The following is a 15,713-nucleotide window of genomic DNA, read 5'->3' as shown; positions in this document are numbered from 1 at the left end:
CATCAATTATTATTCGACAGTGATTAATAGTGATTAGTGATAGAGTCATTAGTAAATTTCTCGTCTCATCGAGTGAGTAAATAAATGTGATTATGTTAAAGTTTAATAAAAGAATACAGTTCATGAAAGAAGAAAAACTTTCAGTTAATAATTTAGTGTGGATTTCTTGTCTTTTGCAACGTGATATCTACGTTAAATTTGAGAACGTACGATCTATCGGAAAATTCATTTCTCCTTCAAGCAAGTACAGCAATATATCAAAAGTCATCGAACAAGGTAATAATAACTATTTTTTGACGTTATGTGAAAACAGATCTCGGGAAGTCAGAGGGACAGTGTGTTAAAGGAAATTCGTGAAAAGAGAGGGGTTTTTAGTGGGTAGGGAGTACCGAGTTGGTAATTCGACTTGGTACTCGAGTCCCACATAACTCACTGGATCGACCGGTGGGTATGCATAAAATGCATTTTCCCCTCTCTCGTAAAAAAAAAAAAAAAAAAATACAGGTGAGTGAGCGAATGAGAGAGAGAGAGAGAGAGAGAGAGAGAGAGAGAGAGAGAGAGACAGACAGACAGACAGACAGACAGACAGACAGAGAGAGAATGTATGTGTTCGCATGTGTGTCTGTATGTGTATAGCGATCAGCTGATCGCAGCAGGCGCCCCGCGTAAGCTCCCGCGTCTGACGGTGAATCGCGCCACCCTTGCCTGCCTCTTGTATTCGACCCGTCATACGTTAATTACTTCCTTTAATAATTCAAAAACTAAGCTTCGGACGAAATTTTGCCGAAGGAAAAATCGTCTTAGAATTGATTCAAGAATATGTCATTTTAGGTACACAGGGGTTATTTTGAATCACCCTGTATATTATATGTAACAAAAAATTATACAAAATTATACACTTTATGTAAATAAAATTATATATCACTATATTCGCATAAATAAAACTTCATATCAATCAGTTAGTTGCTGTAATAGAATACAATTTTGTTTTTTTTTAATTTTTAAAACATTAATAATAATATATTAAATGAAAAGATCGTTATAATGATATGCCGAAAATAATTGTAGCAAATAAGTATATTTTTATAATTTAGCAATATATTGCAATATCTTAGCAACTGATCGTGCATTAAATTAACAAAACGCTGCATTAATAAAATAAAATCTACATATCTCAACACATTCGTACATTTTTTAAATGTACGTAAATAAAATATTTTTTAAACCATAAGAACTTTAAACATAAATAACAAACTTATAAAATATAAGAAAACAAACACAAAACTTAAAATTGGGAAGAAATTAAACAAAAATATATCTTAGAAATATAAATTAAATAAAATAATAATTATACGTGGTAGAATAAAATTGTTTTGTGCAACTTTGATCGACTTGTTCCACGATCCTTTAAGTGTCGCTCTGTCATCTTTTTGCAATAAGTAAAACTACGAAGTTTGATATATTTAGTTGCTATTATTTTAATTATTTGAAATTCGTGAAGATTTTCGTCTCCCGTATTATCAATTACAGGGTGTTCAAGTGTAAACATTTTTCTTATATTTGGTAATAACGTTTGTATAGTACTCATCACAATATTACGTTTAAAATTTGAATGTTGTATACCATGTAAAGTTAATTCTGTTCGAAATGTCTTCTCTACAACTTCTACAATTTTAAAAACTGCATTTGACGGATAATAAAGTTGTCCCCTATTTACAAAAGTTGTAAATGAGTTATACTTCTTAATATTCACTGTATAATTATGATTACAGGGTGCATTTTTTTCTATTAAAATATTCACGCAATGTTGGCAATGTATTTCCTTCAATAATGTGCGAATAATAGTACCAGATATATAATATAAAATATTTTCTTGTATGTATGAAAGATTTATGCTATTTACTATGTTTAAAAGTGCTTCTAATTCTTGTGAATTTTGATATGTATCATAATTATATGTATTACGTTTTGATTGTCGAAATTGTAATATAGAGTAGGTTTCGGTAGTGTCACCTATACAATTTGCGTTTATACTAGCACAAACATTATTACCAAACATAAGTTGCCGCAGAGCCCATTTAAACTGTAAGACATTTGGATTATCATTCCATCTACCACGTCTTCTAATGCATGAAAAAAATAATTCTAAATGATCTTGAGAACACTTGTATGTCAAGAAATATTTTAAAGGGTTCTCTTTTTTGTACAGTAGATCATGTGCTAAATTATAATAACTTTGAGTATTCATTTTAAATCCCAATGCAAATGTATTTCTAGAATGGAGAAAAATACTCTTGTCATTTATTTTTAAAGTTGAAAGGAACGTTACGCTATCATCAAAAATTTGCTTAATTAACTGTAAGTTATTTTTCATCATAGGTGACTTAAAACCAGTACCAAAACTGCTTCTTGTATTCATTATGTCGAATAATCTATCAATAATACGAATAAAGTAGGTTGTTGCTTCACTATTTATGAAATCTTTTTCTCCACTTTTTCTGAGGAAATCAATAGCATCAGCAACAGCATTACTTAATGTCTGTGCTGCTAGACTTACATTCATTTTTTTATTTTTGAAATAAATATGATTATAATTCAGTTTATTGGCAAGTTTTAAATCTGCTAGTTCCTGAAGCTCATATAATTTTTTTATAAAATGAAATGAGATTAAACCATGTTCTGATATCATATTTAATAATTCAGCTAAAGCATTACGGGCTAACTTAAGCAAGTGGCATGGATCTAATATACAATAAATATTTGATTTATTAAATGGATGTTCCAAATAACTTTTCATATTATGATCAGAAATGATACAGCTAAGTGTTGTAAAAGTAGCGAGATTGGTTCTAGCTCCATCACACGTTATGGAACGTACAGTAATACCTACTGTTCGCGAGCGAATCCGACAATGGACAGTAAGAGCGGAAGGCCTTTCAGCAAAAAAAAAGTGCGCCTCGTTCACACAAAAAAGACTGACGTTTATTAGAGTCAAAAGTAAAAGACAATAGTGTTCAGTGCAGCGATTGAGTGATTCGCGGAACAGCGGTGTCACAAAGTGAGCGCGGTTTTTCGCGAGCGGTATCGCGAGCGGTGTAGCGAAACAAGAGCGTTTTCCGTATTCGTAGGCGGTCGTATAAAACGGTTCAATTAGCATATTATCAAAGCGAAGATAAAGCGGTTGTCCAGATGAGTAAGCGGTCGTTATAAGCGGTTAATCAGCGATTTTTCTAAAGCGAAGCGGTTTAACAAAGCGGTTTGGCGAAAAGTGCGAGACTTCGACCTGCTCGCGTGCGGTGCCCGTTATAAGGCGAGCGGAATTTTGGGCCCGTTGCGACGTGGCCCAATAATTTTTGTGCTTTAGCGGTGACCTCATGGCGCCGCGCGTAATTGGCCGCCGATGAGGCCTAACGTTGACAATTCTTTAATTGTCATGCGCGCAACCTTTTTCTGTCAGCTGATTGGCAATCAGCTGATCGTGACGTATGGGCGCGCATGCCCATACGCCTCTCTTATTTTGTCGACGGTTGATGTTGTTGTTGTCAATGTTTATAATCAGCGTTTCTGGGTCGAAGAAAAAATGCGAGATAACGGGAACGGTCGCGTTTTTGTGAAGGATCGAAAGCTCGAGAAGATTCTGACGCCCGTTAAATTTGAATTCTCGAGTTATAGAATATAATTTGAAATATTTGCAAAATTTAATTCCAGATGATTTTTATGATTTTCGAACATCCCGCCCGCCTCGTCAGTACGTGACGAAATTTGCGAGAGTGTTTGGGCGCGGGCAGATGTCGCGAACGGTCCGATTGATGGATTATTGACAGCGATCATGAATGGAATGCGTGACGTGTACAGGCACGTGTTGTTCAGTTCGTTCGAGTCTTTCGCGAGAATAGTAACGTGCGCGTGTAATGAGGTTTATACAGTGTTGAATAATGAGAAAATGTACAGTGAGATTTTAGTGAATGATCTCGCGAGTGTAGTGAGATTGAAGAATAGTGAACGTCACGAGTCGCACGGTGAAGTGCAGTAAAATGTGAAAGTGAACCCGAAATTCTGACGTGATAAAGAGAAAAGAGAAAAAAAATGATAACGCGGGTCGCGGATCGCACATAATATTGAATGTGTATGAACATACTTAAGTATGATTACGCGCGGTACGATTCCCGGAAATATGATACAGTAAAGCATAATACAAAGAGCGGATGAAACATTTTGTAAAGAAATTTGGAGTTCAGTTTAGCTCACGACTCCGAGTGCGGTGGTTCAGTGCCGGGTCCCGGCATGACGATTTTTGTGAGTGGCCGGACGAGCTCCGAGGATGCGGTGCGTAGGGTGACTACGCGTACTATGTCGTCGTCCCCGGGGTGCAGTTTGGTGATTCTAGCGAGTGGCCAGCGGGTTGGAGGTGTCTCGGAGCGCACCAAGCATAGATCGCCGACGTTCGGGCCGGCTTCGCTCCTGGCCCATTTCGGCCGGGATGACAGCGTCTACAAGTATTCCCGCGACCACCGTTGCCAGTAGTGGTCGCGCATCTTCTGGATGAGCTGCCAGCGTGACAGCGTGTTGTCCTTTGCGTCCACCAGTGTTGGTTCCGGAACGGCTAAAAGAGGAGCACCGATGAGAAAGTGACCGAGAGTGAGCGCTGTTAAGTCGTCCGGATCATCGGACAATGCTTGTAGTGGGCGCGAGTTGAGGCACGCTTCGACCTGAGCGAGGAAGGTACTCATCTCCTCGAAGGTGAGCGTGGTTTCCCCGATGACTCGCCGAAGATGGTGCTTGGTGGACTTGACAGCGGCTTCCCACAATCCTCCGAAGTGCGGGGCTGCCGGAGGGTTGAAGTGCCACTTCACTCCCTCTGTAGCGGCAGCGTGAGCGATCCGACGGCCGTCGGACGATGATGCGCAGAAGAGTTCCCGGAGCTCTCGACTTGCTCCGATGAAATTGGTGCCGCAGTCAGAGAAGACTTCTTGACACAGGCCTCGACGGGAGACGAAACGACGGAAGGCGGCCAAGAACGCCTCCGCCGTGTAATCTGACACTGCCTCGAGGTGTACTGCCCTCGAGCTGAAGCACACGAAGACCGAGATGAAGCTCTTGTACGCCCGGTGGCCTCGACCTTTAGTGGTGCGGATGAAAACTGGACCGGCGAAGTCAACTCCGTTTCGCTGAAATGGACGGGCCGGAGTCACTCGTCCCAGGGGGAGGTTGCCCATTAGAGGTTGTGATGCTGCTGCTCTCCACCGTGTGCAAGTCACGCATCGGTGGATGAATTTCTTCACTGTGGCTCGGCCTCGCGGGATCCAAAAGCGTTGGCGGAGTAATCCAAGGGTGAGCTGAACTCCTCCGTGCATAGTACGACGGTGATGGGAATCCACCAGGAGCCGTGCTATCCAGGAGTCTGGCGGGACAATCATCGGGTGCCGTTCGTCCTGAGGGAGACTCGCGTGTTTGAGTCGGCCCCCGACTCTCATCACGCCGTTGTTGTCAAAGAATGGACTCAACCTTTTGAGCGGACTGCGTGGTGGGGTGGTGTGATTCCCATCCAGCGATGAGACCTCCGTGTGGTAGTGCCGTGATTGTGTCGTGCGAATACAGTTGATCAGTGCTTCGTCCATTTCCTGCGGTTCGAGTGATGGAGTGGTGACAGCGGAAGTGTGCGTTCTTGAAGGGTTTTGTTGGCTCTTGCGTCGCCATCGGAGGCACCAGGCTGTGACCCTCAAGAGCCGATGTAGTGACGAGAAGCGGAGAAGCATCTCGGGCTCGGCGATTACTCGGCCGATGGCGCTCAGCGAGCCGACGGCTCGCTGTTCTGGTAATTCTGCATCGGGCGTATTGCTGTTGTCGCTTGGCCAGAGTGCCTCGTCCTTTAGCCAGACTGGACCCGTCCACCACAGCGAGTGATAGACCAGCTCGCTCGGCAAGATTCCTCTCGAGGCGCAGTCTGCGGGATTGTCTCGCCCCGGTACGTGTCGCCAACGAGCCTCTGGTAGCTGCAGCTGGATATGCGACACTCGGTTTGCCACATATGTCTTCCAACGGCAGGCATGTCCGTGGATCCAGTGCAGCGTTACCTTGGAGTCCGACCAAAGATAGATGGAAGCTGTGGACAGATCTAGCAAGGTGCGAATGTGACTTGTGATGTTAGTAAGGAGTGTAGCCGCGCAGAGCTCGAGTCGCGGCAAGGATATTGGCTTCACTGGGGCGACCTTGCCTTTAGCAGCCAATAGGTGTAACGTGGTGTGGCCGTGTGATGTGGTGCGGAGGTACAGCACCCCGGCGTATCCTCGCTCTGACGCGTCGGCGAAGCCATGAAGTTCGACGCGAGTTTGTGAGCCGTCGCTCCCCAACCAGCGGTTGATCCTTAGCGTGTTCAGCAGTGGAAGTTCGTCGAGGATGCGCTTCCAGTATTGAGTATCTGCTGCCGGAAGTGGGGTGTCCCAATCCAGCTTCCGCAACCACGCGGACTGGATGAGGATCTTGGCTCGCATGATGACTAGGGTGAGCCAGCCCAGTGGGTCGAACAGGCGAGCGGTCTCCGCGAGGATACGCCTCTTCGTGAACTCTGAGATTTGCCGAGCCTGTATCGTATAGGTGAAGTGATCGTTGACCGGGTGCCAGTGCAAACCCAAGGTGGAATGTCCCTCGTGCGACCATGTGTGTGGTGTGCTGGTGAGTCGGTGCTCCTGCGGAACTCCAGCCAGGATGTCGTCATGGTTGGCGGCCCACTTCCTAAGAGGAAACCCGCCCGCCGTGCACAGGCTGCGTAGCTCCCTTTGCAGCGAGGTGGCCTCCGACAAGGTACTTGCTCCGGTCACGACGTCATCCACGTAAGTATCGCAGCGCAGCGCCATGGCCCCACGTGGATATAGAGAACCCTCGTCGTCGGCGAGTTGGCGAAGGGTTCGTATCGCCAAAAATGGCGCGCACGCTAGCCCGTATGTCACCGTTTTCAGGCGGTATTCGCGGATTTCGTTGACGGTATTGTGCCGCCAAAGAATGCGCTGTAAGTCGCGGTCCTCCGGGTGAACAAGGATTTGTCGGTACATCTTTTCGATGTCCGTTACGAGCACATAGCGGTGCCAGCGCCAGCGTTGAAGAACGTCGGCGAGAGCTGGCAAGAGGTTGACACCAATCAGCAGTTGCGAGTTCAGCGAACTACCTGACTTGGTGCGCTGGGAGCCGTTGAAGACGACTCGGAGTTTTGTCGTGGTGCTAATTTCCCGCAGCACTCCATGGTGCGGTAAGTAGCACAAAGCGGTATTCCTTTGAGTTGTGGATTTGGTTACTGCCTCCATGTGTTGCAGGTCTTCATATTCCTGCATGAAGGCGCGGTACAACTCTCCGAACTGAGCATCCTGGGTGCAGCGACGCTCCATTGCGGACAGCAGGCGTTCGGCCGGCTTGCGGGTTTCGGAGAGGGAAAGCGGCGATCCAAAGAACGGCAGCCTGACGACGTACCGTCCTGCGGGTGTCCGACCATGGCTGCGGACGTAGATCTCCTCGCACCTGTCTTCTTCCGGCGTAAGAGCAACAGGAGCGGAGGGTTCCCTATCCTGCTCCCAGAATCGCTGAACGAGTTCGTTCAGCTCGTGATCCACGGAGCATTGGAGAGAGCTGCGTGGAGCGTGCGACGATGCGGTCCTGCATCCTCCTGACAAGATCCATCCTAGAGCGGTTTTTTGCGCGATGGGTTCGTCCTTGCGGCCCTTGCGGAGTCCATCTTCTAGAATGGTGGAACATACGTCGGCGCCGAGCAGAAGTTCAACAGGGTCCTGCTTCAGATATTCCGGATCCGCCAGAGAGAGCCCGCAGATATGCGACCAGGTGGCTTTGCTTCACACGATCGGCCCACAATACGTGGAGAGACGCGGCAGGATGTACGCAACGACGGGGAGAGTAGCTCCTGTTACTCCGGACGCGAGACTCAACGAGATTTTTCCTTTAGTGGCTCCTGATCGAGCTTCTCCGATTCCGACGATTGCCAATGAGGAGCGAGTTCGTGGCAATCGTAGCCGTTGAGCCAAGGCTTCCGCGATGAGGGACACTTCCGATCCCTGGTCGATCAGGACTCGGACGGCTTGAGGTCTCCCCAAATAATCTGCGATGGTTACGCGCGCGGTGGCGAGAAGAATAGCTTTACGGTCCGATGGGCGCATGACGGAAAGAGAGCTGGCCTCGTTAGATGCTGCAGACTGATAGGCGTCGTGCAGCAAAGAGTGATGCCGTGACTTGCATGAGACGCACGTCTTGATCGACTGACATTTCGCCATCATGTGATTACTGAGGCAGTTGAAGCACAATTTGTTGGTCTCAACGAAGGACTTCCTTTCGCTCGCGGGCTTGGCCTTGAACTCTGAGCATTGCATTAGGGTGTGTTTTCCCTTGCACGCAGCGCACTTGAAGGAGTCGGATCCGTTTTTCGCGAAGTGCGATTTTGCGGAGCGCGGCGGATCGCTTGACGTCTTCGCGTTTGCCTTCGACTTCGCGGCGTTTAAGGCAAGAATTCGCTTCGAGATGAAGTCCATCAAGGCGTCGTGTTCCGGCGGGTCGAACGAATCGCATGTGGAGGTCTCCCACTCAAGTCGAGTTCGCGCATCGAAGAGCTCGACAACGAGATGGTTAAAAAGGTCCATCCCGTTGGTGGCGATGGGTCTCTTAATGCTCTCCTGAGCGTTCACAGCGATTGTGACAGCGTTGAATATGCGATTTAGTTCTTCGGCGGTCTTCGCCTTCATTTTCGGCACTGCAGTGAACGCGGCGAAATTGGAGCGTATCAGCTCTCGCTTGTTTTCGTAGTGCTTACTCAGGATGGTCCAAGCTCGCTCATAATTATCTCCGGTGATCGATAAAGGACGAATCAATCTTTCCGCAGGTCCTTGGAGACAGGAGTGGAGATAATGCAGTTTCTCGACGTCTGAGATTGACGAGTTGTCGCCGATGATAGACAAAAAGAGATCGCGGAACGCGGGCCAATCTCCGTACGCGCCTGAGAACGTTTGGAGCTTAATGCGCGGCAACATGGTTTTTGGAGCGTGCTCTGAATTTGGCTCGGTTTTGGGCGCGGTAGATGCTTCGGCCCTGAGTTTATCGGCGTACCCGGTTAACGTGCTTCGCTGGGATACGTAAGTACATTCCGCGGTATCAATGAAATCAGCTTTAGCGTACTCACTCTCCAGATATCTTTCTTTTAGAGCTGCCCGTATAAGTTCGTGTTGAGCCTCGAATTTCGCCCAGAGGTTGTCGAGGATGGTGAGACGAGCTTGGATGGCGCCGAGGGTGATATTGTTGATCCCCATCTTGCGGAGGTTGTCCACGGAGCGGGACATGCGACCGTGGATCTCGTTCTGAGCCTCCAGTAGCGCTCTTAAGTCGGCACTCATTGTAACTGATTTTTTTTGTCTTTACAGAAAACTCACTGCACAAAACTGTGGATGTCACCCACGAAACTGCGGATGAGGATGATATCCGGCTCGAAGGACCAAAATGTTCGCGAGCGAATCCGACAATGGACAGTAAGAGCGGAAGGCCTTTCAGCAAAAAAAAAGTGCGCCTCGTTCACACAAAAAAGACTGACGTTTATTAGAGTCAAAAGTAAAAGACAATAGTGTTCAGTGCAGCGATTGAGTGATTCGCGGAACAGCGGTGTCACAAAGTGAGCGCGGTTTTTCGCGAGCGGTATCGCGAGCGGTGTAGCGAAACAAGAGCGTTTTCCGTATTCGTAGGCGGTCGTATAAAGCGGTTCAATTAGCATATTATCAAAGCGAAGATAAAGCGGTTGTCCAGATGAGTAAGCGGTCGTTATAAGCGGTTAATCAGCGGTTTTTCTAAAGCGAAGCGGTTTAACAAAGCGGTTTGGCGAAAAGTACGAGACTTCGACCTGCTCGCGTGCGGTGCCCGTTATAAGGCGAGCGGAATTTTGGGCCCGTTGTGACGTGGCCCAATAATTTTTGTGCTTTAGCGGTGACCTCATGGCGCCGCGCGTAATTGGCCGCCGATGAGACCTAACGTTGACAATTCTTTAATTGTCATGCGCGCAACCTTTTTCTGTCAGCTGATTGGCAATCAGCTGATCGTGACGTATGGGCGCGCATGCCCATACGCCTCTCTTATTTTGTCGACGGTTGATGTTGTTGTTGTCAATGTTTATAATCAGCGTTTCTCGGTCGAAGAAAAAATGCGAGATAACGGGAACGGTCGCGTTTTTGTGAAGGATCGAAAGCTCGAGAAGATTCTTGACGCCCGTTAAATTTGAATTCTCGAGTTATAGAATATAATTTGAAATATTTGCGAAATTTAATTCCAGATGATTTTTATGATTTTCGAACACCTACGTCATACAATTTTTCAATAGCCATTTGAATTAATTGTGCTTGAACGTTTGCATTAATTTTATTAATAAAAAAATATGCTATCGGACATTTATATTTATTAGTATACGAGACAATTTGAAAAACTAAAACTTCAGTAGCTAAATCTTTAGAATTATTATTTAAGATACCACCATAATCAACGTAACCTACATTTTTATCAGTTTTGATATCATGTAAAATTTGTGTCCGTATAGCCATTGAATCAAATATTAGGGCTACATCTTTCAAATAGTCTTTTTTTGGAACTTCTATTTGTAAATGTTCAAACACTTCTGTTAAAAAGCCAACATTACAATCATAATTGCTTAACCACTTTTTTAACATTGAAGGATGCAAAAGAAATAATGTTTCTCGAAGAAATTCATATGCCTTAGGACTATAAAAATATAGTGTTAAAGCAAACTGTTTTATATACAGTGTATATCGTCTACATGTTTTTGTAACATTTTGATTCCTATATTCATTTAAAATGCACTCTAGTTTTAAATCATCAAAATTGTTAGTTAATAGCTGTTGGAGGTCTGAATTATGCATGTTATTTTTTTTTAATGTGTCAATAAGATTGCGCATTGTAGTAATTGTCACATCCCGACGATGTAAACGTTTTTGTAGAACATGCACTTTCTTTTGTAACTGCTGTGAATTTTGGTCTGCTAGTCTTTGTTTTTTAGGAGAGACCTGAGTACTTACATCCGTAGATGTCCGTTTAATGATTTGCTTTGTTTTATGTGAGAAATTCTAAAAAAATATATACAATAATTTATTAGTATATAACTTTCTTAATATTAAATATATATTATATAGAAAATAATAATCTCACTTACATTCTCGTCTATTACATCTTCAAATTCTGTATAAAAAATTGAAGGAATTGCATCTCTTTTTAACAGATTCTTTTCTGTAGATGTCGATGGCTGAAAAGCGTCTTTAGAAAAATGCATACAACAAATATATGCATTGTCTTGTATGGATGTTATTAGATCTTGTGGAATGGCGTGCAACCACTTATTATATTTAGAAGTACCTTTACGTGGGAATCTATGACAAAAAAAGCTTACAATTAGATGAAGAAGTACATAACATATAATATATATCTTATATAAAACTCATTAACCATAATTATATCATAAGTAATAAATTTAATAAACCAAAGAACACAAATTTATTTCTAAAAGACGTCTTCGAAACAGGTTTCATGCCTTTTCTACGTCTTTAAAACATCATTTAGAAATTTATATTATCAGAAAATAGTAATAATTGTATTTACTTATGCATTGATAAATCCGGCATTTTATCTTTATTATTATTACAATTTTTTATGCAGCACTTTTTTCCCATTTTATACGAAATTGCACATTAACTGCTGTCAGCACTGGCTGTCAGAGAGGAACCGACACGAATCGAGACGAATGTTTTCAGTTAAGATAGTTTATGCTTAAAAGAGACAGAATGGTCCCCATTCAACTATCTCTCTCTGACCGCTGCTATCCATGGAGGGGGTAAGGCAGTGCTCCTTCCAGTATGGTTAGAGTTCACTGGACTCAACTGTGGCCGTAGGTTCGTAAATATACGGTCTGGTACCTTGCTCCTTTTTATTTCTTTGTAAAAATTTCCTTGATGCAACATCTACTTAATTTTTTTGTATAATTAAAGAAAAATATATAATAATAATAATAAAATCAACAAATGAAAATAAGATATACACTGCTGTGCACGAAAATTCCCAGATAACACAAACACTTTCTATAAACATTCTATAAATATTTGTCGAGAATATTAGAATATTCTTACAATGTACTAGAATATGTTTTATAAATGTACACAGAACGTTGAAATGAGACCAATTTAAATATTCCAGGTAAGGTTAAAAGAATATTCTTTATCATATTCCAAGAATATTCAGAGAAGATATTTAGAACAATCTAAATCAATATTTATGGAATATTTCAGAACTAATTTAATATTCTAAATATTTATGCAAATACATATATGTTGATAGAAAGGAAATAAAAATGAGAGCAACAAAATAGGTTTCATCATATATAATAAAAATATAATTGTGATATAATTTATATATATATATATATATATATATATATATATATATGTATATATTTGAGAGAAAATAATTTATCAAATACAAATAAATATATATAATTATGTAATCCTCTATTACAATTATATTATTTTTATTATATATAATAAAACATATTTTGTGTTCTCATTTTTATTTCCTTTCTGTCAACATATGTATTTGCATTTAATCTGATTGATCGATGATGTGTAATAATAAAAACTTGTATGTATAATATAAATTTAAACTTTTTATTATATATATATTATATTATATATACATATATATATATATATATATATATATATATATATATATACATTTATACATTTATATTATTAACACAATGTATGAAGGAGAGGAAACACAACATAAGTATTATTATATGGGAAAATTATCATTTTGTTGGAAATATCTTCCACTAGTGACATAGATAATTCTCCGAGTTCATGTACTGAAAATATATCAAAATTTGAAGATTGAAATGGTTCAGAAATAAAACTTGTTATATTAATAAATTTTTTTCCAATTAAGTAGTACTTATTATCTTTTATAGCAAAATTTTCTATCAACATAATACTCTTATCTTTTAAATAACAGCAATTATCTCCTAAACGTGTACTAAACGACATATTATTTACAATCAATTTTTTAAATTGAGCAGAAAAATGTGTCATAGGTAAAGGACCTTCATGATGTTCTTGTACCATTTGCAATTTTATTTTTTTTGACGGTTTAGTTATCAATATATTTTGTGACTCATGAATACGCTTTACAAGTTGTGCTAATGGATAATGAGATTTTCTAACTAATCGTTTTAGATATTGCATATAATTTTCAAAAGGAAATGCACTGTAAAGATCTAAAGGTCCAAAAACTCTGCAATCATCAACAACATGAATTAATCCATGCACATTGTGTGAAATGTATTCTGCTCCATAAATGACTTTAAATTGTTTCACAAAAAATATTAATAATGAGCATGCGTATTCTAAATACTTTTTATATGAATTAGCATTAATTAAAATTCTAACAGCAATATGTAAAGATATAAAATGTAAGTATTTGTCAGATGAAAGGATATTTTTTAAAACAACTGGACCACAATACAATAAAAAAAATCTAAATTCAGTTGCTTTCCAGCGTGCAACTTCATTTAAAGACCGGGTTTTTCTTACAAAATCAGGAGGAATACAAGATTTTATTTCAATGAGATAACTTGAAATAGATTGTATGTTGATTTTTGATAATCTATGTGAAATAGGTCCAAAAAGCCATATATTTATTAGTTTTTTCACTACGCCAAGGCATACTAAATGCATGTATTCAAGAGGAAAACTTTTTACCATGTTAATCGAAGGTATTGTTTCTAAAATTGATGTTCCTGTATGATGTTCAGGTTGAACTCTATTACGGAAATTTTCATCCGTTCTTTCAACATAATTTATTTCAGGATAACATACTCTGGCTTTTATATATTTTCCTCTTTGCATACATTTAGTACATGCAAAAAATCCAGTGTGACCTTTGCAAGAAGTAATGAGTGATTTTGCTGGAGCATCACATATAAATGCTTTAATTGCAAATGGTATAGCATGATTATTATAAATAAAACCATCTTCCGATAACTTTATAGCTTCATCTGTAAAATCTTGTAAAAACAAATTAACATTATTAGGTTTTTCATAACCATGATAAATACCTATTACAGATACATATTGCGGATATTCAGATATTGAGCATAATATTGGATATATCTGACTACTGGAACTTTTGCTTAAAGGCAAACCATCAATATTAATAAATAAATTAATTTTTTCTGGCTGTTTCTCTAACAAATTAATTAAATTTTGAACTGCAAATTGAATTCCCATGTGTACATAAGTGCCTGAACCTACAGATTTGTAGGGTACATGTCGAGGAGTACAAAGTAAAGTTCTGGGATCTTGAGGCAAAGAAATATTTGTTTCTAATTTTAATAAACTTAATAAACTTCGTAAGGCGTTATGTGAAATATTATATGATATTGCCCATGATCGTAATTCATTAATAAAATTATTACTTTGATTATATAAATTTTGATTTTCTATATTTTGTTGTGATATTGGAGTATCACTTTCAATAACATTATCAGAGTTATCAGAAGATTGGCTATATAAGTCATGTGAAACATTAAAGCAATCTGCATTAAAACAGTCCTCTGCTTTATTAGAAGTATTACATTGGAAATCTGTATTACATTGGAAATCTGTATTATTTTTTGTAATTAAAACATTATCATTTATACAATCATATTTAGAATTATTACAATTCTCCTGTGATAATGTAAAACATGTTGCGCTTCCTCTTTTAACATTTCTATAAAAAGTCGCTTTACTACGACGTTTCATTATATTATTGTTCTTGGAAAAATTGATGTGGGGTTCTTAATGATAAATTAATTGTTGAAAGAGCTTGTAAGAATAAATGAAAGGTTAGAAAATCTATCACTGTAAAAATAATACAATATGATAATAATATTTATTGTTTTTGATAATAATATATATTTACCTTCTCAATAAGAGCTTCTTTTTCTGTACAAGCTTACACTTTTTATTTATCGTACACTATTTAATAAAAGAGGAAAAGAGATTGAATTATGGATAATAAATGATTGCTCCATCCTTCTGTGCTTTCTGAATCTCGGCTCTGTAGATGGCGCTCTTCTGCGCCATCTACATCTTCAATACATTTAAATATTCTGTGAACATTTGTGGAATATATAAACAATATATTCCTATAGTTCATTTTAACATGTTCTAGGTAGATTTATAGATTATTCTTTATAAACAAGGATATTCTATAAAGATGTATAGATGATTTCTTTGATAATATTCTCAAAAAATATTTTTGATGCTACATAGAATATTCATGCAATATTGTGTGTTATCTGGGTTGTAACACCATGAAAGGTATTGCCATTCAGAAAGAAGTACGTACAAAATGACTCGCTGCAATTTCTCCTTATATTAAGAAAACACCAAAAGAAATATATATTTGTAGTAAACATTTTACTGAAAATAATTATCAACCAGAATCAATTAAATTATCAAAAAGGATATTTAAAAAATCTGCGATTCCTACTATTTTTAATAATTCCAACATTTCAAAAAACAAAGAAGTAAATGCATATATAAACATTTTAATAAATTAAATACTAAATAAAAAATACGATTATTTTTTATAATTATAAATTAATATATTTAATTATACAATTAATGTAGGAT

At 39.7% G+C, this 15,713-nt stretch overlaps 1 protein-coding gene across 1 annotated transcript; it reads right to left on the bottom strand.

Moving 5' to 3' along the window:
• Positions 1–4,490: 4,490 nt before the first annotated feature.
• Positions 4,491–11,719, bottom strand: LOC145973269 (uncharacterized). The gene is made up of 5 exons (XM_083102528.1): positions 11,641–11,719; positions 11,198–11,411; positions 10,502–11,111; positions 7,914–9,388; positions 4,491–7,775 (listed from the first exon to the last, which is right to left on the bottom strand). The coding sequence occupies exons 1-5, from the start codon at positions 11,709–11,711 to the stop codon at positions 4,491–4,493; spliced, it is 5,655 nt and encodes a 1,884-aa protein (XP_082958654.1). The 5' UTR covers positions 11,712–11,719.
• Positions 11,720–15,713: the final 3,994 nt, after the last annotated feature.

The sequence above is a fragment of the Camponotus vicinus genome, unplaced genomic scaffold (assembly GCF_025532165.1).
Source record: "Camponotus vicinus isolate PSW18456_S1 unplaced genomic scaffold, iyCamVici1.0 SCAF_6, whole genome shotgun sequence".
Taxonomy (NCBI): domain Eukaryota; kingdom Metazoa; phylum Arthropoda; class Insecta; order Hymenoptera; family Formicidae; genus Camponotus; species Camponotus vicinus.
Note: the sequence above shows the minus strand (reverse complement) of the source record. Positions and strands in the feature narration are given on the sequence as shown.

What these genes read in the sequence shown, in the direction of transcription:
- LOC145973269 (XM_083102528.1), bottom strand. Translation starts at nt 11,711, where the DNA reads ATGGGAAAAAAGTGCTGCATAAAAAATTGTAATAATAATAAAGATAAA. An exon ending in CCGGATTTATCAATGCATAA is followed by an intron (nt 11,412 to 11,640) that starts GTAAATACAATT and finishes TTTTTGTCATAG; the next exon opens with ATTCCCACGTAAAGGTACTT. An exon ending in CGTTGAGTCTCGCGTCCGGA is followed by an intron (nt 7,776 to 7,913) that starts GTAACAGGAGCT and finishes TATCTGAAGCAG; the next exon opens with GACCCTGTTGAACTTCTGCT.